The sequence below is a fragment of the Lucilia sericata genome, unplaced genomic scaffold, assembly GCF_015586225.1.
Source record: "Lucilia sericata isolate MDLA Ls3-8-SP2 unplaced genomic scaffold, ASM1558622v1 Contig000080F_arrow, whole genome shotgun sequence".
NCBI classification, from domain to species: Eukaryota; Metazoa; Arthropoda; class Insecta; order Diptera; family Calliphoridae; genus Lucilia; species Lucilia sericata.
In genome coordinates this window covers 378,908-403,810 of record NW_023994113.1, presented here as the reverse complement: position 1 = coordinate 403,810, position 24,903 = coordinate 378,908, and the positions used below count along the sequence as shown (strand labels likewise).

General features: G+C 30.7%; 1 protein-coding gene across 8 annotated transcripts in view; it reads right to left on the bottom strand.

The window, feature by feature from the left end:
* Positions 1–463: 463 nt before the first annotated feature.
* Positions 464–24,903, bottom strand: part of LOC119599544 (RNA-binding protein fusilli) — a 92,882-nt gene continuing 68,442 nt past the window's right edge. For 6 of the 8 annotated variants that reach the window (XM_037949332.1, XM_037949328.1, XM_037949329.1 and 3 more), the window contains exons 7-11: positions 23,969–24,079; positions 19,151–19,421; positions 18,766–19,080; positions 18,540–18,686; positions 16,483–18,068 (exon numbers count right to left, since the gene is read on the bottom strand). In XM_037949332.1, coding sequence (XP_037805260.1) covers positions 16,881–18,068; positions 18,540–18,686; positions 18,766–19,080; positions 19,151–19,421; positions 23,969–24,079 — 2,032 coding nt within the window. In that variant the 3' untranslated portion in view covers positions 16,483–16,880. Of the gene's footprint in view, positions 2,078–5,587; positions 5,843–16,482; positions 18,069–18,539; positions 18,687–18,765; positions 19,081–19,150; positions 19,422–23,968; positions 24,080–24,903 lie in introns of those variants that run through there. The other 2 variants (XM_037949334.1, XM_037949335.1) reach the window with 2 other exon arrangements.

Sequence of the window (24,903 nt, the reverse complement as noted above, 5' to 3'; positions counted from 1 at the left end):
TATCTGAGATAAGAGATAAAAATGGTATGATTAAATATTTTTTTTTTTTTTTCCATTTCCCTATTTTTTCTAAAGCATTGAGGTTTGACAACCCTACAGGTTTTCCTATTTAGTTTTAACAACACCCAGTGTCGGGTGTTAGTCTTAACTAAGCAAAGGCACACTATACTAACAGCATGTTTCAGAAATCTTTAAACCCAAAATGTAAAAAAATACACATAAAGAAATTTTTGATTATAAATATACAATAGTTTATTTAAAACATTTAAAAACAATTTAATAAAAAGACTTGACAAAATTAAAAACAATATAAACAGAAAATTTAATTACATTTAAATTAAGCAAACATAAACAATTATTGAGAGTTTTGACAAGATTTTAAAATTTATGTATTTGTAAGTTTTGCATTAACTTTACGTTTAGCATAAAATTTTCTAAGAAAATTTTTTTGTTCTTTTTTTTGGGGAGATGCATTAAGAATTTAATTTAATTTAATATTTTTTTGGTAAACCAATTTTTTTATTATTTTTCATTAAATAACATTCATTTAAATAATTAAATACATAAAAAAAAACATAAATAATTTTACTATTGACTAGGGTTTTGTTTTTCGTTATATTTTTCTTTTTCTTGTGATTAACTTATTGCTTTTTTAATAAATTGTGAAAATTGTATTAATTATTGATTGTTTTCATATTCACTAGAAGATTTGTATAAAATGTTTAACATGCAAATTTATTTAAATTTATTTTCTAACCAGAAAGAAATTTTATATTTGTTAGACAAATGATTTCTTAAGACTGCACACTGGTTTCTCTTTCTTTTTTATCTTTTCTTCATTTTGTTTTATGATTTGTGAAAATTAAATAAATATTAATTAATTTAGTTAACTTAAGAAGCGAAATTTAGTTTCTGGCTAATTTTTTTTTAATTAAATAATTAATTATTTTTCGCTATATTCTTCAGTATTTTAATATCATAATTTTTGTTTAAATAAAATTTATAAACGTAGAAAAACTACTTTAACTAAAACTACTCGTATTTATTATTATTTGACGAGTTTAAAATGAGGACATAATGAATGTTTCTTTTAATTAAAGGAGCCGTTTTGTAAGCATTCGAGATTCGTTTGGTATGACAAAAAATTCATTCTAGACTAAAAGGTTTGTAACTTGGCTTAAACATTGAGTTGGTGCAACAACCACTTGCAAGGTGTTTTAAAATATTAGAAATAATAGATGGGCCATCTATTGGCAAGATTAGGAATAGTGGTTGTTTGTTGTTTTCAGTTGTGAATAGATTAATAATAATAAATAATTTAAAATAAAATCCTTTTTTTTTAATAGAAATCTCAATTTTTGTTGTTGTAGTTGTTTGTGTTTATAAAGTAGCACTTCTTAGTTTTAGTTGTAGAAATATTTCATGCTTTTAGTATTTCCTATGATGTATACAATTCCACACAGTGATTTGTGACTAAAGCAGTTGTACCATTCATAGCAGCCGTGGAAGTAGTAGTAGTAGTAGAAGATGAAGTAGAGGTGGTGGCATCTGTCGCTGCTACAACCGCCTTAGCAGTTACAGCCGGCGGCCCTGTTTTCAATTTCGCATTTGTTTTTAAAGCATTACGTTCTACTGTATGACTGGTATCGATGGCAAGCAATGGCTGTTCAATTGGTGGCGTTTTTAAGACGCCAGCCGGTGGTGTATTTACAATTGCTGTTGCTGGGCTAGGTGGTGCTGCCAAAACTACGGCAGTTTGCATAGGCGGTGGCGAACTATAGTGGTGATACATGTTTGTGTGAGTATGTCTTGCTGGTGGTGGATGTGCTGGCGGTAGGGCCATTTTACTGTGATAGGTGGGTGTGATGGGTGTTATAGTTGGTGATTGTGTTGGTGGTCCAGCTCCAACTGCTGGATATTGCTTGGGATTAGGCACCATGGCCATTGTTGGTGTCTTATTTGGTGAGAGTATTAGACCACTAGTGTTTGTGGGAATTCCCACTGTAGGAGGACTTAGTGGTGATGTTGGATTAGCGTAATTTGTTGGTTGTACAGCGGGTATATAATCGAGAGAATACTGGAAAATATAATGAAAAAAAAAAAAACAAACAAGTTAATAACTATATTTAGTTTAGTGTCTATAGTTTAGTCTATAGTCTAGTCTATAGTGTGGACTATAGTCTAGTCTATAGTGTGGACTATAGTCTAGTCTATAGTGCAAACAATAGTCTAGTCTATAGTGGGGACTATAGACTAGTTTATATTGTGGACTATAGTAAAGTCTATACTCTGGGCTATGGTCTGGACTATATTCTAGTCTATAATCTGCACTATAATCTAGTTTATAGTCAGAACTATAGTCTAGTGTGATCTATAGTATGGACTATAGTCTAGTCTATAGTCTAGTCTATAGTCTAGTCTATAGTCTAGTCTATAGTCTAGTCTATAGTCTAGTCTATAGTCTAGTCTATAGTCTAGTCTATAGTCTAGTCTATAGTCTAGTCTATAGTCTAGTCTATAGTCTACTCTATAGTCTAGTCTATAGTCTAGTCTATAGTCTAGTCTATAGTCTACTCTATAGTCTAGTCTATAGTCTAGTCTATAGTCTAGTCTATAGTCTAGTCTATAGTCTAGTCTATAGTCTAGTCTATAGTCTAGTCTATAGTCTAGTCTATAGTCTAGTCTATAGTCTAGTCTATAGTCTAGTCTATAGTCTAGTCTATAGTCTAGTCTATAGTCTAGTCTATAGTCTAGTCTATAGTCTAGTCTATAGTCTAGTCTATAGTCTAGTCTATAGTCTAGTCTATAGTCTAGTCTATAGTCTAGTCTATAGTCTAGCCTATAGTCTAGTCTATAGTCTAGTCTATAGTCTAGCCTATAGTCTAGTCTATAGTCTAGTCTATAGTCTAGTCTATAGTCTAGTCTATAGTCTAGTCTATTGTCTAGTCTATTGTCTAGTCTATAGTCTAGTCTACAGTCTAGTCTATAGTCTAGTCTATTGTCTAGTCTATTGTCTAGTCTATAGTCTAGTCTACAGTCTAGTCTATAGTCTAGTCTATAGTCTAGTCTATAGTCTAGTCTATAGTCTAGTCTATAGTCTAGTCTATAGTCTAGTCTATAGTCTAGTCTATAGTCTAGTCTATAGTCTAGTCTATAGTCTAGTCTAAAGTCTAGTCTATAGTCTAGTCTATAGTCTAGTCTATAGTCTAGTCTATAGTCTAGTCTATAGTCTAGTCTATAGTCTAGTCTATAGTCTAGTCTATAGTCTAGTCTATAGTCTAGTCTATAGTCTAGTCTATAGTCTAGTCTATAGTCTAGTCTATAGTCTAGTCTATAGTCTAGTCTATAGTCTAGTCTATAGTCTAGTCTATAGTCTAGTCTATAGTCTAGTCTATAGTCTAGTCTATAGTCTAGTCTATAGTCTAGTCTATAGTCTAGTCTATAGTCTAGTCTATAGTCTAGTCTATAGTCTAGTCTATAGTCTAGTCTATAGTCTAGTCTATAGTCTAGTCTATAGTCTAGTCTATAGTCTAGTCTATAGTCTAGTCTATAGTCTAGTCTATAGTCTAGTCTATAGTCTAGTCTATAGTCTAGTCTATAGTCTAGTCTATAGTCTAGTCTATAGTCTAGTCTATAGTCTAGTCTATAGTCTAGTCTATAGTCTAGTCTATAGTCTAGTCTATAGTCTAGTCTATAGTCTAGTCTATAGTCTAGTCTATAGTCTAGTCTATAGTCTAGTCTATAGTCTAGTCTATAGTCTAGTCTATAGTCTAGTCTATAGTCTAGTCTATAGTCTAGTCTATAGTCTAGTCTATAATCTAGTCTATAGTCTAGTCTATAGTCTAGTCTATAGTCTAGTCTATAGTCTAGTCTATAGTCTAGTCTATAGTCTAGTCTATAGTCTAGTCTATAGTCTAGTCTACAGTCTAGTCTATAGTCTAGTCTATAGTCTAGTCTATAGTATAGTCTATAGTCTAGTCTATAGTCTAGTCTATAGTCTAGTCTATAGTCTAGTCTATACTCTGAACTGTAGTCTATTCTATAGCCGGAACTATAGTTTCTGAACCACAGTCTAGTCCATAGTGTGCACTACCGTCTAGTCAATAGTGTGCACTATAGTCTAGTCTATATAGACTGGACTAAAACCCGGACTATAGACTATACTGTAGCCCAGACTATAGAATATACTATAGCCCACACTATAGACTATAGTGTGCACTATAGTCTAGTGCATACTATGTAGTCTATAATCTGGGCTACAGTCCAGGTTTTAGTCTAGTTTTTATGTGGACTATAGTATAGTCTACAGTCTGGACTACAGTCTAGTCTTCATTCTAGACTACAGTCTAGCCTATAGCTTGGACTATATTCTAGTATATAGTGTGAACTATACTCTAGACTATTTTCTAGTATATAGTCTAGTCTATAGTCTGATCTATAGTCTATTCTATAGTCGGAACTGTAGTTTCTGGACTACAGTCTGAACTATAGTCTAGTTTATAGTCTGGACTATAGTCTAATTTATAGTCTGGACTATAGTCTAAGATATAGTCTAGTCTATAGTCGGGACTATAGCCTGGTCTAAAGTCGGTACTATAGTCTAGTCTATAGTCTGGACTATAGTCAAGTCTATAGAATGGACTATAGTCTCGTCTATAATATGGACTGCGGTCTAGTCTTTAGTCTGCACTGCGGTCTAGTCTATAGTCTGGACTACAGTCTAGTTTATAGTCTAAGCTTTGGTCTAGTTTATAGACTATAGTCTTGTCTATAGTCTGTGCTATAGTCTAGTCTATAGTCTGTATTATAGTCTAGTCTATATTCTGAACTACAGTATAGTCTATATTCTGGACCATAGTCTAGTCTATAGTCTGGACCATAGTCCAGTCTATATTCTGAACTACAGTATAGTCTATAGCTAGGACTTTAGCCTAATCTATATTCTAGATTATAGTCTAGTCTATAGTGTGGACTAATTTCGAGTTTATAGTCTGGACAATAGTATAATCAATAATCTGGACAATAGTATACCCTATAGTTTGGAGTATAAAATAGTTAGTAGTCTAATCTGTAGTCTACACAATAATATATTCTATAGTGTGTACTATAGTCTAGTCTATAGTCTGGTCTGGTACCTTAGGATATTCTAGACTGTTGTTTAGTCCATAGTCTGACCAAGAGTGTATAGTCCGGTCTATAGTCTGGTCTATTGTGCGGTATTAAGACTAAAGACTAGGCTACAGTCCAGATTATAGACCGAACAATTGTCCGGACTATAGACTAGACTATATTATAGGCTAGACTGATTATGGACTCATGTGTAGTCCAGACTATGGACTAGAGTATAGATACATATACATATGTATGTATATATAGGCTTTAATTAAAAACCTAGAATATTTTATAGTCCAGACTATAAATTACACTATATTACGGACTAGGTCTATAGTCTGGATTATAGTCTACTCTATAGCCGTAACTTTAGTGAGGTCTTTAGTAGTCTATATGAAAGAAGAAGATGTATTTTGGAGAAGTCGAATGCACATACTTAAGTAATTTTGAAATTGGAATACAAAGCAATATTTACCTACCATAGGTGGTCCATGACTACCAGGCACATGAGTGGGCGAATGTGTAGGCTGATTAAAGTAAGTCGTTGGCGATACTGGAGGACTTGGATATGGCCAATAAACTAAAGGATGTGGATAAAATGCCGCTGGATGTGGCGGTGGATGTGTAGGACCATGCGGATGATGAGGAGCACGATGAGGTGAAGCCAAAATAGGGCCTGGCGGAGGAAATGGACCAAAATGACCAAAAGGAGGACCAAGCACAGAGGCACCTAAACAAGAAATATGAAATACATTAATAAAAATCACTCTTAAATTAAACAAGAAAATAACTTTTAAATTTCCATAATAATTTTAATATAAAAGTAACAATAATAGGGGTATTCAATTAAACTCGTTTACTATTCATCATTTTGTAATAGATAATTGGCAAAGTTGTAAGCTTAACAAACAGTAGACGAGTGTAAATTAAAATTTATAATAAAAATCCAAGATTATTAAAAAAAAACTTAAATGTTTAGAACAAAATTCAAAACAAACTCAAAATTATTTATTAAAGTTAAGTTATTATAAGTTTAAAAAAAGAACAACACAAGTGATAGAATTAATACAGTGTTTTTGTTTAAAAAAAAAAAAAGATTTTTGTTTTTAGGTTAAAAAGTGTTAAAAGGAATCAAGGAGGATAGGAAAAGTGTGAATAAAATATTAAATTTAAATTAAAAGCACTCACCGTAGCAAAATTTATTAAATTAAAACATTTATTTAATAAAAAAAATTAATAATTACCAGTGACCCACCATGAATAAGAAGACTGTATTTTTGCAATTCAGTATTTTTTTTTTTTTAATTTTTATGCCACCAGCACCACCAATAAGAGTAGAATACAACTGACACTCTGGACCAAAAAAGTACGTACGATGATGAATATTATAGGTTTTTTTTTTTGGTGTAAAAATAGTAAATGTATAAAAATTAAACAACACACACATATTTTAATGTAACTATGTAAAATAAACAAACACTTTCAATTTAAGGAAATTATGTTTAAAATAAAACTAAAACTAAAATATTGTTTTTTTGTTTTCAAAAAGAAGCTCCAGTGCTAAAAGGTAAAATGTCGTTACATTTAATTAATCGAAAGAGTTATTTTAAAACGTTATATACGACTAAAAGGGAGTATGAAAATCCAGTGCTAAACAAATGTCAAATGTATGCTGCATATCCGGTTGATCTCGAATGAAAACATTAAACGTTAAACATGGTTGAAATAGAAAGAGATTTAGATGTCTTTTTGTCGGAACTAGAAATTGCATTACTAGACTCCGCTTCTTTATTGTGCACTAAGCATGGAAATGTGCAAATATTTAGCGAAGGGTATTATTTAAGGTCAAAAGTACTACATTATTTTTCGAATTTTTTATTAATATTTTATATTATCTACTAGTTTACAGACTAGACTAGTCTAAGGCCTAATATATAGGCTTGTCTAGGGACTAATCAATAGACTATTTATTAGTCGATTGCCTAATCTATGGACCAGTCTATAGATGAATCTATTGACTAGGCTGTTGAAAAGTCAATGGACTAATCTATAGGCTAGTCTAGGGACTAATCTATAGACTAGTCTATGGACTAATCTATAGACTAGTCTATGGACTAATCTATAGACTAGTCTAGGGACTAATCTATAGACTATTCTATGGACTAGTCTGTGGACTGTTCTATTGACTAATCTATAGACTAGTTTAGGGACTAATCTATATACTAGTCTAGGGACTAATCGATAGACTAGTCTATGGACTAATCCATAGACTAGCCTACGGACTAATGTATAAACTAGTCTAGGGACTACTTCATAGACTAATCTTTGGACTAATCTATAGACTATTATGTGCACTAATCAATAGACCAGTCTATGGACTAATCAATAGACTAGTCTATGGACTAATCAATAGACTACTCTATGGACTAATCTATAGACAACTCTATGGACTAAGCTATACTATTTTATAGACCAGTCTGGGATCTAATCTGTAGACTAGTCTAGGTACTTATCTAAAGACTAGTCTGTAGACAAATCTATAGACTAGTCTACGGACTAATCTATAGACTAATCTATAGACTAATCTAGGGGCTTATCTTTAGACTAGTATAGGGACTAATCTGTAGACTAGTCTAGGGACTTTTCTATAGACTAGTCTAGGGACCAATCTATATACTAGTCTAGGGACTAATATATAGACTAATCAATGGACTAATTAATCTATAGACTAGTCTAAGACTAATCTATACAATAGTCTAGGGACTTATCTATAGACTAGTCTAGGGACTTATCTATAGACCAGTCTAGGAACTTATCTATAGACTAGTCTAGGGACTAATCTATAGACTAGTCTAGAGAATAATCTATAGACTAGTCTAGGGACTAATCCACAGACTAATCTGGGGACTAATATACAGATTAGTCTATGGACTGATCTATAGACTAGTCTATGCATTAATACACAGGCTAGTCTATGGACTAATATACAGACTAGTCTACAGACAAATATACAAACTAGTCTACGGATAAATATATAGACTAGTCTACAGACTAATAGCCTAATTACTAGTCTATGAAATAGTCTATGGGTCGGTGTGCTAAATAGTCTATGAAATATTCTAATAGAAAAACTATTGACTGATCTATGACCTAGCCTATTAACTAGTCTGACTGACATATATTTTAAACTATAATCTGGAGTACATACCATATAGTAAATTAATGTCTAGTGCATATTGTAGATGAGGCAGTAATTCAGACTGAAGAGTCTGTATTATGATTTAATTTAAATCTGAATAGTCTAGACTGGCGCGAAGTCTGCTCTACACTTTATCCATAGTCTGAACTTTAGTGTAACCTATAGTCTGTGCTCTTTGGTGAGACCTTTATGAAATAAGACTTTATGACGACCACTGCTCTAAGAGCATTAAAAACTACTAAAAAAGTCAGATATATTTGAAAACTCCGTTTCTAAGAGAGCAACTTTACATGTCGGCATAGAGGATTTTGATATATATGCATGTATGTATGAGTTTACAAATGTCCGAAACCAAGAGAGCCGTTAGCTTGAACTCTGATAATTCAGAAAATTGATTAATGTAAAAGATGTCAAAAGTTAAGAGATGTTCCATGTAACGTTTAATGTTATAGACTTTTACTACGATATACTAAACGATATTATAAGGAGCAGGTAAACAATTACTTACAGCTTCATAAATAAACGCAGTTATACTTTAAGTATTTGTTAACACCAACCACGAAAACACATACAAATAGTTATAGATAAATTTAATTAAAATTAATAAATAAAAAATAATTAAGAAAATAAGTTGTTTGAGCAGTTTTGCACGGCAATCAGCACCTTGAACCCAAGATTATAAATCCAAAGAATTTTTTGTTTTTTTTGTAAATTGATTTTTAATTGAAGAGATATGGGCGGACGTTACAAGACACACACGTAGTTATATATGTTGGTATGTAGTAGAGATTTTTTTTTGTAAATTTTTAATTAAATACAATTAAAAACTAAACTATAAACTAAAATAAATATAAATATTAAAGCCACCTTTGAAACCCCTTTTGTTTTCTTTAATTCATTTAATTAACTTTTTGTTTGATTTATTTTTGTAGCTGGAAACCACCAAAAAAAATTTGTTAATTTTTTAAAACCAAATTAAAATGGAAAAAATTGTACACACTTCTCTAAAGTAAATGAATGCAATATGCAACCATTGAATTAATTAGATAACCAGAGTAATAGAGAGAAAAAAATTATTAAAAAAAAATTAAATAAAATAGGAAAAAAATACACACATATATACGATATATAAAAAATGCTAAATAAATGAATGACACCCTACAAGAAGAAATTAAATAATTTATGCGAGTTAAAAACACTAGAGAAATATACACACACACATACAAACTAAATTTTGAAGAAATGTTTTAAATTTTTTGTTTCGTTTGTTTTAATTATAATGATTATATTATATATTTGTTGTTGTAATTGTATATAAACAATATATTAAGTAGATAATATGTTTTTTTTTTATTATTATTTTTTTAATATTTATTTAAGTAAATAATTCAAAATTAAGAAAGTGGGAATATATTTTATGTTGTTTTTATGTTAAGTATCAAAAAAAATAATTAATTAATTAAAATTATTTAATATCAAAACAAAATTAAAATGTCTTTTTTTTAGTTAAATTATAAAAAAAAATCAAATCTTTAAAATGATTTAATTTTTTGTTTTTTTATGTTTTTCTAATTCTAAAACATTTCAATATTTTGCTTAAAATTTAACATAAAAAAGCATTTTGCTTTGATTCCATATAAAATCCCAGGTTAGATTTATTAAGGCACTTAAGGTTTTAAAACCCAAAATACTTTTTTATGCTAAATATTGAAATGTTTTTGTTTTTTAGAATTTTTTACTTTTAAACTTAAATATATAAATGTATTTTTTAATAGTTTACTCTATTGAAAGCAATTCCTTTTTGAGCAAAAATTTTTATGTCGTTTTTAAATTGTTTTTGCTACTGTTTTGTTGTACTTAAAGTACAAATTTTATAAAAATATTTATTAAATCAATATTGTAAATTTAAACTAATTTTCTTTTATATATAAAAAAATTTTTAAAGTGCCAAAGGTTTTACTCGAAATATTTGCTGCGAGTTACAAAATCATTATCTGTAAATGTATGCATGTTTTGGGGAGAGCAAGAAAAGAAATGGTCCTTCGAAAAAATCGCTGAGCATTCACTAAATTTAAGCAACATTGGCAGATACACATGGCCAATGATCTGGAAACATTTAAATATTTAAAACAATCGACGAATGCTACCTAATCTAGTCTATAGCCTAGTCAATAAACGAGTCAACAGACCAGCCTAAAAGGCTCTCTTGTTATCATTCTTTCATGCGTATGCATGCTCACACATGTATAAAAAGTAAGCAAATCCAGTCAGAGAACTAATTTTTTACTCTTTGCCTTTCGCTGCTATAAGGTAATGAAGAAAGCTGTCAATAGACCAACTAAACATTTACCCTCTAGACTAGTCATTAGACCAGTCAATAGACTAGTCCATAGATCAACCAAAAAATATATATATAAATATAATAAACTATTTTGGGTCTTGATGTTCGTAAGCTAGACCATTTTCAAAACTAACGTAGAATCTAGTATCTAGTCTAATCTTAAGAGACCACACAATAGACTACTCTATGGACTAGTCGTTAGACCAGTCAATAGACCAAACAATAGACTATTCCAAAGGTTATTATGAAAAAACTCAGTACTATTTCAGTCTCTTCATTTTAGAGATTTTTAAAAATTGACCTACAATGATCATAAAATTAGGGCAAGTTTGCTCTCTATCTCTCTCTCTTTTACGAACTGAAACTTTCAGCAAAAAAACATAATCAATCTAAACCAGATATCGGCAGAGAGTGACAAATATTCTCTGACATATGTATCTGCATCGTAGAAATTTTTCAAAATTCTCGTACAATGATCGTAAAATTAAGGCAAGTTTGCTCTATATATCTCTCTCTTTTACGAACTGAAACTTTCAGCAAAAAAACATAATCAATCTAAACCAGATATCGGCAGAGAGCGACAAATATTCTCTGACATATCTGAATCGTAGATATTTTTCAAAATTCTCGTACAATGATCATAAAATTAAGGCAAGTTTGCTCTCTATCTCTCTCACTTTTACGAACTGAAACTTTCAGCAAGAGAACATAATCCATCTAAACCAGATATCGGCAGAGAGTGACAAATATTCTCTGACATATCTGCATCGTAGATATTTTTCAAAATTCTCGTACAATGATCATAAAATTAAGGCAAGTTTGCTCTCTTTCTCTCTTTTACGAACTGAAACTTTCAGCAAGAGAACATAATCCATCAAAACCAGATATCGACATAGAGTGTCAAATATGCTCTCTGATATGTTATAAATAATTAAGTGAATACAGACGATCTGGGATAGAAAATGTCATAAAATTGTAATATCTTTCGAACTCTTAGACATTTAAAAGTACCTCAGTAATATCAGATATCAGGCTTGGACATAATGACTATATAAAGTAATAACCAATTACTATTATTTGTAATTCCAATTATAATTACTTGTAATGTGTAGCTGAGTAATAATAATTACAATTACTAGTAATTGTAATTACTTTCATACATCTTTATTTATAAGAATTTATCTTAAGATATTTCGAAGAAGGAAGAATAACAAAAATTAAACATTTATTTCAAAGTCGACAGATTTTCGGATGACATAACAGATTTTTGAAACGAAGATGTCTTTGCGCTGTTAAAACGTCTCAGATATGGTCAGAACAGGGGTTTTTTTAAATTTAACACTCTATAAATCAAAAACGTGATGTGATAGAGAAATTCATAATTGATAGTAGAAATCAGGCTTCAATTACATTTACATTTCAAGTAATCGTAATTACCAATTACAATTACTTGTAATTGAAGTTTTCCCAATTACTAAAATTAATTGTAATTGTATTTGAAGTTTTGACATTTACGATTACTTGTAATTATAATTGAAAAGTTTCCAATTACAATTACTTGTAATTGTGAATATTGTTCCTTGTAGTTACATGTAATCTGTAATTAGTTATACTTAAATTACAATTACAAGTAATTTTAATTGAAAACTTCAATTACAATTACAAGTAATTGTAATCAGGCTTGGGGGGTAATGACTACATTTTCAATTACAATTTGAAGTAATCGTTATTAACGCTTTATCAATTACTTGTAATTGTAATTGAAGTTTTCCCAATTACAATTACTTGTAATAGTATTTGAAGTTTTGACATTTACGATTACTTGTAATTAAAATTGAAGAATTTCCAATTACAATCACTTGTAATTGTGAATTTTGTTCGTTATAGTTACAGGTAATTAGCTATACTTAAATTACAATTACAAGTAATTTTAATTGGAAACTTCAATTACAATTACAAATAATTGTAATTGTCGAAAATTCAATTACATGTAATTGTAGCTGTTCTAATTACAATTATTTGTAATTGTAACTGTAGAATTTCTAATTACAACTACTTGTAATTGTGAATTTTGTACCTTATAATTACATGTAATTTGTAGTTATTAATACCTACAACTTTAATTACAAGTATGTAATTGTAATTCGTTATTCGCCAAATACACATTACAAATAATTGTAATTAGAAAAACTTCAATTACAGTTACAAGTAATTGTAATTGGTTATTGCTCAATAACACATTATAAGTAATTGTAATTGACAATGTTATGAATTACTTTGTATAATCATTACCCCCATGCCTGCTATATAACTTATTTGGAATTCGGGTACTAAAGCCTATATAGGACCAAATTAGAGTAAATAAATCATAACTCTGGAGCACTCATACTCATATTAATAAAAGATAATTAAATTTCCATTATTAATTACAACTAAAGTTCATTTTCTAATTTACTAAATAAAAACAAGAAAAAAACATGAATGCATGAAACTGTTTGAAATACACAACCCAACAAAGTAAATTTTATGAATTTCATATACGAATACTATGAAAAGATAAATAACCCAGCAAACATATTAAAGATAGAGCGCAAAAAGTTTTGACATAAAAGCGAAAAAAAATTTTAAGAGATAGAATACAAAAAAAAATATTGAAACTGTTGTCTAGTGTACATGGATTAGTGATGACAAAAACAAAACATACATTTAGATTAAAAAAAAATTACAGAAATAAATACGAGTAATTAAAAATAAAATCTATACAACATAATGATTTTGTAACTAACACCAACAAATTTCTTATTTTACCCTTTTTTTAACTCACGCACAATAATAAATAATTTTTTTATATAATTAAATGTATAAATAATGTTTTAATGTAAATATAATAATATTAATATTTTAAATTAATTTTTTTTATAAAAAAAGTGAAAATTATAAAATGTAAGTAAATAATTTAAGTACGAATTATGAAGAAATTAGAAAAAAGAAAGTTAAAAAAAAATTTATAAAATGTATAATTAAAATAGACAATTTTCAGATTGGAAGCAAAGTGTGAGAGGTTATTGCTTTAATATATAAATTTCATGCTTTTTGGTTCCGATAATAAGTTGTAAAAGAAAATAATATAAAAATTTGACATAGAACTTTTTCGGATCTGATCTTTACAATTAGATCTGTAAAGCAGCATGATTCGAGTCTTAATCGATCAAAGTCTTTAGAGAAAAGCTCCTGTTACTCATCAGTTTTATTCGATTTGAGTTTCTCAAGTTTATATTTGATATATATGGGTCCAGATGATATCGTTGAGATCGGGGGTATTTGGTTTGATTTAGCTATATATATGTATATGGAAATCTCTTTTAAAATTCGAACCAAAAGCTGAGAATTTTGGTTTTCAAGTGTATATCTGATCTACATACAAATATAGGTCCATAGGCAATCGTAGCTCTAGTTTTTAATTGGGTAAAGATATATTGAAAACCAGAGAAAACCTTAAGATAATGATCGGTTTTAAACGATTTAAAGTTCTCAAATGTATATCGGATATATATATATGTATATAGATCCATAGGACCTCCAGTTTTTATTTAGCTAATGATATATTGAAATCTATTTTGATTCAAGCCAAAGTAGAGAAGACTCTAGTTTATATCTTATATATAGTACATATATCGATCGATATATAGCTGTAGATATAGTGAAATATCTTTTAAAATTCGAACCAAAGGTAAAAAAGAACTCAGAGTAATGATAGGTTTTAATAGATTTAAAGTTTACATCTGATATATGTATATGGGTCCATAGGATACCGTGGGGTGAAGAGTATCGTCAAATTGATTTATCTGTAGATATATGGAAATCTATTTTAAAATCCGAATCAAAAGCAGAGAAGAAATGACGTTAATGATCGGTTTTAATCGATTTCAAGTTCTTAAGTTTTTATCTGATATTTATGGGATCGTAGGATATCATGGGTTTGTGAGTATCGCCAGTTTGATTTAGCCGTAGGTAATTAATAGATTTAAAGTTTTCAAGCTTATATGTGATATTTATGGGTCCATAGAACATTGTGGGATTGTGAGTATCGCCAGTTTGATTTAGTTGTAGATATAGTGAAATATTTTTTAAAATCCGAATCAAAAGAAGAGAAGAACTTATGTTCACTTTCACGTTAACGATAGGTTTTAATGGATTTAAAGTTTTCAAGTTTTTATTTTATATATATGGGTCCATAGGACATCGTGGGGTTGTGAGTATTATCAGTCTGATTTAGCTGTAGATATATGGAAATCTCTTTTAAAATTCGATGCAAAAGCAGAAAATAACTCACATTAAAGATCGCTTTTAAACGATTTAAAGCTCTCAAGTTTATATCTGATATGTTTAGGATCGTAGTATATCATGGGGTTGTGAGTATCGCCAGTTTGATTTAGCTGTAGATATATGGAAATTAAAATCCAAAACATAAGCTGAGAAGAACTAACATTTATGATCGATTTTAATCGTTTGAAAGTTCTTAAGTTTATATCTGATACATATGGTTCCATAAGATATCGTGAGGTGGTGAGTATCGCCAATTTGATTCAGTACAAAATCAGAGTAGAGCTCACTTTAATGATCGTTTTTAATCGATTTTAGGTTCTCAAATGGGTCCATATGCATATTAGATTCCCTAGGATATCATGGAGTTCTGAAATCTCTTTTAAAATCGAAACCAAAAGTATGAACTTAGTTGCAATAACCCTGTTTAAAGTTAAAATTAAAAATTTTCTGAAATTGTCTTTTAATTAAGTAGTAATTAATTAAAACTTTGAAAAGATTACGGAAATGTTTTCAATAAAGAGTAATAAACATATTTCAAATGATTATTTCAAAATTATGTTCAAATAAATTTTGAAATTTACTTAAAGATGACAAAAAGACCAAAAAAGTGACACAAATGAGCCAACCAAAAACTAAAAGTGATTAATTTTGATTTGATTTTGTTTGCGAATAAAATATTTTATATAATTAACTTAAAGCCTGCAAAAAACACAGTTATTTAAATTAATTTTAAATTTATAATTCTTAAAAAAAAACAAACTGCAAATGCCCAAATATGTAATAAATAAATGTCAGACCATTTAATATAAATATTTTGAAAATTTTATGACAATTCTTTTTTTTAATGTTTTCGTAAACAAAATTGTATGCAAAAGCCAACACCAGACATTAATCAAACACGGTAGAACTTAATTAAGGAAATAATTAAATTAAATACTTAAACAAATTAATATAAAATAAAAATTTTATTTTTTAAAAATAAATTGCACTTAGTAGAAAGAAGGTTTTTTAAAGAAATAGTTTTTTTTAATTTTTTTAAATTACGTTGAACAGTGTTTGATTAATGTTAGCCTCTTAAAGTCTTTTTTTTTAATTGTTATAATATTTTTTTGAACCAAATCTCAAAGCCCAATTAATGATTTAAGAGATAGTTTTTTTTTGTTTAAGTTTAAAGCTGCCAAATATTGTTTGAATTTTTTAGAATTTTTTTGTTTTAAAAGGAAATAATTTTGTTTAACTTTAAATCCTTTTTTTTTTTTTGTTTAATTATAAATAAATTAAAGTTTTTTTAGATTTTAAGTATAAATTATAAATTTGTGCAAATGCTTCAGTTTTTTTTTCTAAAAAAAAGTTTTAAACTTAAAGCTATATTTTTGTTTTTCAAAATATTGAACTTAATATAAAAGAAAAAAAAATCCAAAATTAAACTTAATTTTAAGTTAAAAGTAAAAAAAATAATAAACAAATAAATTTTAAAAAAATATATATAAATTGTTAAACCCATGATAAAATTTATAAATTTCAAAGAATTCAATCAATTATTTGTATGAATGTAAAATGATGGAGTTTAGAAAATAGGTTTTCCGTTTTTTTTAAATGATAATTAAATTAATATTTAATTTGTTTAAAAAGTTTTGTTTTTTTTTTTAAATATTGCAATCGTACCGCCCTTGTTTCATGCAAGTTAGCTCGGGTTGCTTTCAGCTGGGAAAGGCCTTAATGGAAGCACTTAATAAATTTTATAAATTGGAATGTCTTGAGCAAAGTAATGGAGTCTAGTTAGTTGCAAAATGCTTGCAAAATTATTAAAATTATAAAAATATATATTTTTATTATAACTACTGCTATGCAGCCATTTTCTTATTCGATTTTCAATTTTCATTTAAAACACAGAACTTTCATTTAAATGCCGGGATTATAGAATTGATAGAAATTTCCCGGTGGACGGGTTAAAACACGTTTGGCTGCACTAGCAGCGGCATTGGCTTCCTGTTGAAAGGCATTCTCATATGAACGTTTCATGGAATGTGGCAAAGAAGCAGCGGCTGCCACATTGGCAGCATTAACAGCAGCTGCTGCAGCAGCAGCATGCATGCCACTTGTGGCAGTGGCAGCTGGAGGTTGATGCATAACACCCGCAAACTGATAGCTCTGCTGGGCGGGCATATAGCCTAAGGGAAAGGGTTGGAAATAGGGGCGTGGCATAAAGACAAACTGAGGCTGACCAGCAGCTGAGGCACTGGCCTGACCCATAGCTGCAGCAGCGGCAGCAGCATTTTGCTGTTGCATAAACAAATGATTAACATTTGTATACATTTGTTGCTGCTCAGCTACGGAGGCGGCAGCAGCTGCCTGTTGGCGTGCCAACAAATTGTGTTGAGCAATAAATTGAGCCTGTTGTTGGGCTATCAAAGCCGAATTAGCGGCAGCAGTGGCCGCTGTAGGCGGAGGGGGTAAAGAGAGATTAAAGGGAAATGTCATGGCTGCCTGAGGACTAACCGCTGATGCTGAGGCAGTATGCACGGGCAATTGATTTGAATGATTGGTTAAAGAACCTGCCACAGCAGCGGCGGCATTTTGAGCTGCTGCTGCTGCAGTTTGAGCCAAGGACGGATGTGGTACGGCGGCCGGTGGCGCAGTAGCTGCCATATAGGGTGATAACCCACCAGCAGCAACGGAAACCGTTTGAGCTGTGGCCGGCACAGCTAATTGGGGTGGCTGTGAGAGTGCCGCAACGGCTGCAGCAACAGAGGGCGGCGATTGCAAAGCATGAGCATGGGCATGAGTGTGAGCATGCGTATGAGGACTAATAGTTTGTGCGTTGGCCGGCGGTTGTTGTGCTAACATACCCGGTGATAAAAGTGATGGTTGTTTGCCAGCCCCCAAATGGGGGTGTGCATGAGCAGCTGGTACTGGTGATTGTAGACCTCCGTTCAAGACCATATTCATGTCGTCACCGGAACATTGGAAAACTTCTATATAACGATACTTCTTGCCGAACACCATGAATTGATGGTGTTTGCGCTGGGCACACAAGCGAGCTGATTCCTCGGAATCCATCTGTATAAAGGCCTCTCCGCTGGGTTGACCCTGTAATGAAATAATTAAAAATATTTAGAATATTTTATTTGACTAAATCTGACAGTAATGCAGTTTTATACATTTTATGATCACAAAGAAGCGCTTTTGAAATGCATTACTTTTAAGGTATCATAAGAGAGAGAGAGAGAGAATAAGAACTTTTAAAAGATTGAAGCCTTTCTTTAGTCACAAGTTATGCTTATTCTACTCATTATAGAAGACCTGTTTTATATGTTAAAAGCTTTTATTTAGAAGAAAGTCCCGCTCATGAAATTATAGGAGAGGGAGAGTATAATATCGTTTAAGAGATTGAAGCCTTTCTTTGGTCTCAGGTTGTGCTCATACTCCTCTTTATAGAAGACCTGTTTATATGCTAAAAGCTCTTATTTGAAAGAAAGTCCCGGTTCATATATAACTTTTTAGTAGCATAAAAGTTTGTTCAGATTACACTCATACTATATAGATCAAATCATTAATTACCTGTGCATTGATGACCATATGAACACCTTGGAATATAATATGTTTGGCAAAATCATCTAGGAAATGCAAAATATGTTCGACGAGAGCTTCATAAGGTAAGCCTCTTAAGCGTATACAATTTTTAGTAGTGCCCGATGTTATAAGATGCTATAAGAAGAAGACATTTTTAAAAAATTAGATTTAGGTATAAAAATCAATACACTAAAATATTGAAAATCAATTTTACTTGTGGCAACAGAGACAACTGCATTGTAGGCAATTGAGCTATCAAAGGTGGCTGATGATTTGGTTCATAGGTCTTGGGATCTAAAGAACGATTCAAAACCTGTTGCACCTCAGCCGTGGTTGATCTAAACAACTCAATATAACGTTGACCAATTGATTCTCGATGACGAGCCAATGCCTTGGGAGCATCACTTTCATTGGCAAATAAAACAAAAGCATCACCGGTAGCCCGACCATCGGGTTTCTTAACGAAGAGAACACCTTCGGTATTATCCAAAACATTGCAAGGATTTTCGCCATTTGTGAAAAAGTCCAACTATTAAAATTATTAGAAATTAATTCAAAAATTTTCAGATAAATTTCGATATGATTCAAAATACACTTACCACTTGTTTAGCGGTGCAATCGTAGGGCAAGCCACGCATACGTATTATAACTTGGGCACCTTTTGAGAGAAATGCCTGAGCTTCATTGGAAGCACCACCAGCTACGGATAGGAAATCATCACCGGTGGCACGATAAACTTCTATATAACGATTACCAATATGATGTTTGTGTCGTTTTAAAGCCATGTCGCGATGTTCTTGGGATATAAAACGAATCAGGGCCTCACCGTTACGACGACCCAAAGGTGAAAGACACAATGCTACGCCGCCTCTGCAAAAATATAAATTAAATTTAATTATTAAACATAATTCCTCAGACTTCAATATATATATTTTTTAAATCGGTTTAAAATTCTTTTTAAATCATTTAATATTACTTCCAATTCAATCGATAATATTATATACCTTTCTCAGTAAATTATTATTAAAACTACATATATATTACGTATTTAATATAGAATAATTGCAAAAAAAATAATTAAAAATCACATAAAAGATTATAAGAGATTAAACTCTAGTAATAATTATTTGAATTTAAATAATTGGAAAATATTTATAAAATATTTAGTAATAAATATATTGGATTTTGATATTTAAATAATAAATTAATATCAAAATAGATACTAAAGCATTTTATTAGTTCTAAGAACAAACTTCATTATTAGTAGGAAAATTATTAAAATATAAGGGAAAATCCCTGATTTCAATTATATATAACTCTTCATATAATTATGATCAAAAATGCATTAATCCAAATTACATTCATCATTTCCAAACGATTAAAGTCATAAAGTAAATTTGCTAAATGTAGTAGTAATATGAATCTTGTAAACCTTTAGAGATCTGTTATCAGTGCGTATTTGACCTTTAGTGTACAATACTGCTCGTATCTTAATACAGATCAGTGGAAAGAGTACAAATGTGATAGAGTGAGAGAGAAATGAGTGAATCAGCATCAAATATTTTATACTATATGTAGTAATAAATTGTTTATCAGTTCAATATTTATGTATATACAAATATATTAACTAAAACGTAACTAAATATATAGACAAGATTTGAAATAATTACAAATGAATAAGTTTCAATTCTTTAAAAGAAACATGAATTAAATTCATTGAAAAGTTATTTTCCATATTCTAATGTTAGAATGTCAAGGACTTGAAATGAAAATTATAAAAAGTTATAATCAATGAATTGGGAGATTTTTTTGGCTTAAAATACATCAATCAACTTTGAACATTTTTTAAACGATCTACCATTTAGAACTTCTTTTGCTTTAAGAACAAACTCATAATAGGTTTTAAATATCTGATAATGTAACCTTAACCTTAGTATTATAAAATCATAATTAAGGCTCATTTTTGAGTTGATCATCGCTAATATGTTCACATCTGAAGATATTCGGGAATTTGTAATAATTGCTTTAAACAAGCTATTTGAGGAAATATTTAATATTGACAAATCCTACATTCTCAGAATTTCCGATTTCATGATTTTAAATATTATACTCTTGTATTTCACCATAAACTCGAACGAGGAACAAGGGAGGCATTTAAAACCTAAAATTTTGAACCAAGATATCATTCAGAAAAGTGGCAAACTGGTCTGCTATAACAGAATTCAGATAAGAATGTTCAAATATTTACCGACAGCCAAACTATAATCGAAATCCTAACAAATTTTTGTACTACATCGATATCAATCAAGAAATCCTTCGGCATAATATTCACGTTATGGCCGTCGAAAAACATTTTGCGACTATATACATCTGTATAGACAAGACTGTCCAGTGCTTTACGTGAACACCTGCCTTGACGGCCTAAGTGGTCTTTTTCATCCACTGGGTAGACTAGGGACGGTCTGAATCATTTTATTAAGAACTCAGGTGGCAATTTTTGTACATGGCTGAGCCGGTCCATGTACAAGCACTTTGCTTTAGTATTCGACCTATCTAATCTCTTGTCATAGTAGCCCAGTTGCGGAATGACAGGCAGCATGGGATCAATCCCAATGCAAACCCCGACAAGGAAAAAGCAATCACTGGTCTAAAGTCAATAGAAGGGGTGACTACCCCAACATCAGGTGAAATTAGTATTCCGGTATATCGGAAGGTATGTGATGTCATGAAAGATTGCATTTTTTAAAATACAACCGCCATCAACTAATGACCCATTCCAGTGTATTCCTTAACCTCTTAAAGCCCTCGCAACCACACTACTGAGATGACTCTGTTGATTCGGCAACAGCACCTAGAGACGTATTTGGTAGTCCGAAATACCCAGCCAATAAATCAGGTTCCCTCAGTATATCTGATAATGTGACAAAGGATGTAGAAATTTCCAAAGTCAATTCGAACTCAGTAATTGCCCCGACAAGTTAAATCGCCTAGCATGAAACAATATGAATCCTGTTGAGATGGCAACAGTACCGAGAACTTCCCTGAAGTAAAAGGTCTACTAAATCAGTACTAGTTCCCTGTCGGACAGAGAAGACTTTCCCGATCGTCATCAGATCAATTCTCAGACCATAAAGAACGATCTAGGGGATGAAAGGCAAGTACCAAGTGTCAACATGAAAATTCCCCAACCTATACTGGCGCCCTACTTTGCGAAGAGTAAGAGTTACTCAACGGGTTCAGGAATCCAGCATAAGTTGAATCCAGAATCCAGACATATATGGCATTTGGATACAACATTCTCTCCCCGCGAATTTGGCTATAAACCACAGCCACTACGTGGATCCCGAAGAAACAACAACCAACTGACCGGCCAGGACAAGTCCTGCGGGCAACTGGCCACCCGTAGTGCCAGATTATATGGTACTCAGGTTAGACCACATGTCAAATCATTCCAAGGTAAGGCCGAGGATACATTTGATCATCACCAGTTTGATAGTCCCGGCAGACTAGAGGTATTGGTAGCACCTCTTTTCCCCGGGATATTGCAATAACACCAAGGTGGAGATTTCACCAAGGTAACATGTCCTGGGGGGAACTGCGTAGACAGTCCTGCATCTCTTTATGCTCTCACCTCGATAAAGTCGAAATATGTTCTCAATTGCAGTTCCTAAGCCAATCTAGAAAATACCTGATGATTCTCTCTGGGACCTAGCCAAATGGATAGGTCCCTATCCAAAAGAACGCCAAAGCAAGGGAAAAAGGGGCAATGACTACGAAAGTACTCCAGAGTTTCACAGTCATCTCTACATGCTCTACATTTGTCAGAATCCGCAGGTCCAATTTTGTATAGTTGTGTCCGTAATACTGTGTTTCCACACAGAAAACGTACCATCATACTGTCCTCAGACTTGCTCATTTTGAGGAGGCTTCTCGTGCTGCACTCTTTAGAGTCGCCCCATATCTAGGATCTTATTCTAAGAGGCCTTATTACATTCTCTCACCAAGACTAGATTGATAAATATATCCTCTATAAAACCTATCATGACCTATCAAGAATACTTGTATTGCCCTTTAATGACTTCTTTATTCTTGATATAAAATTTTCAATGCCTGACAGCTAACATAGTGCTGAGAACTCATTTTCAGGCAGTATGTTTTCGGGCATGTATAAATTATATAGATAGACAATGCTAATTTGTCAGATAATTTATCAGAATTTTAATTAGACTGCCTCAATGCATATACCTAAAAGGCACTGAATTTGGTTCAGGAACAGTACCTTTCCATTGCACTATATGAGTCAATAGCATTCTTCTTATAATCCTTTTTATTTCCCCTTAAACTTCGTTTTACTTAGAACTTGCTCTTATATTCTACACAGAGGGATAAAGAAATATACACGCCTGGTACCAAATTAACATCAAACTGTTTATAATTTTTCAATACCATCCGTTGTCAAAGTTTATACATACGTATGACAACACTATATAATGTTGACAATATTGCAACAATTCGTTGTCGAAATCTAAATTGTGTCTAAATGTTAACAATGGTGGTAAGCTCTCTATTGACAAACAATCCGTTGCTCTAATAGTGAGCTTACCACGTTTGTTAACATTTAGACAACGGATGTGTATAAAATTTAGATTTCGACAACGAATTGTTGCAATGTGTTGTCGTACGTATGTATATACTTTGACGACGGATGTTAATGAAAAATTATAAACTCTTTGGTGTCAATTGGCGTGTATATTTCCTTTACCCTCTGTGTATGTAAAATTTTTGATTCCGAACCAGATCTCACCGTTCCCCTAAAGAATCGATTACGAAACTTTTGAATGTATTCACTCCCCTCTTTGGTTGGTTGAAACCAAATTGAACGATAATGAATTTAACAAAATATGATTGCGTCAACTAGATATATAAATACAGTGATCATTATATTGTTGAATACCTTATAGCGTTAGAATGACTTTTTTATCTCTGGCAACCATATTTTTGCTAAGTGTAGGGCATGATTAAAGCAACATGATCTTGCAAACCTATCTGACTTTCTTAGTCTCTTCGTAATAGAAATATTCGAGCCTGATTATACTTTAACTATAGATTTATTCATATAAATAATTCAAAATCTAACAATTCATTAAAATTTTATTTCTAATACTTCAAATACTCTGTATAAACTAGGTTTTTAAAATACAGATTTTAGTCACAAATACGCAAAAAAAAACTATATAACTTTATGCGTAGACATAGAGCAGATATGTATAGATATTTTAAAATTTCCATAGACAAATTGAAAAGAAACCGCTTTTAATATACAAATAACAATTGAAAAGGAAATCATTTATACATCATACATATGATTTACATACAAGTATGTAAATAATGAAATATTAGCATTTTATTTTACTTACTTGGCGACGTTGAGACCACGAAAGAATTTAGCTATATCCTGATCACTACTCTGCCAAGGTAGACCACGAGCTCTTACAATACAATTTCCATCAATTTCATCATCAATTGAACTGAAAAGATAACAAAGGGAAATTAATTAAATATAAATAAATTTTGTTAGAGAAGAACAAAAATTAGTAAAATATTTTAACTTTATATAGTGTAGAGAGGAATTATTATTTTGAATATAAAATAATTTTGAATTTGCTTTAAAACAAAAATTACATATTCATAGGTACATAATAAGTTTAAAAAAATGATTACTTTGTTTTAATATTTAGTTTTTTTTTTATTACAATTTTTACAAATATATTTGCCAGTAATTTTTTGCTTAAAAATCACGTTTTCTGTAAAATCAATTTTGCACTGCACTATAGTCAGCCAAATAACTCGGAATTGGAAAAAAAAAACTGCTGACTTTAGCTGAAATTTTACTAAACACTTGGCTTTTTAACTCACTCTACATAAAGAACTTTAATAAAATATTTATTTTAGTATTTTTTTTTTTTACTTTTTTTATATTTTGCTTTATTTTGTTACAATTTCTGATTGTATAATACTTATTAGGGATTAAATTTATAACAAATCCATCAATCACTCACTTTATCACTCACTTTTCAAGAAAATTTCTTTGGACTTTAGTTATGTTTTCTATGTGAAATTTAAAGTGATAAAATCTAGGATTTATATTCCTTTTTCTATTCTATCACTTGTTAATTATTTAAATAAAATATATATAATATTTGCTAGATAATTTTGTTTATTATTTTTCTGTTTTCTTTTTAAACTAAGAATAGCAAACGTTACGATAACAATCGTATATTTGATTATTTTCTTTTGTTTTTTGAACTTAAAAAATCAATGCGTTTTAATCCGTAAGATTTAAATGAATAAT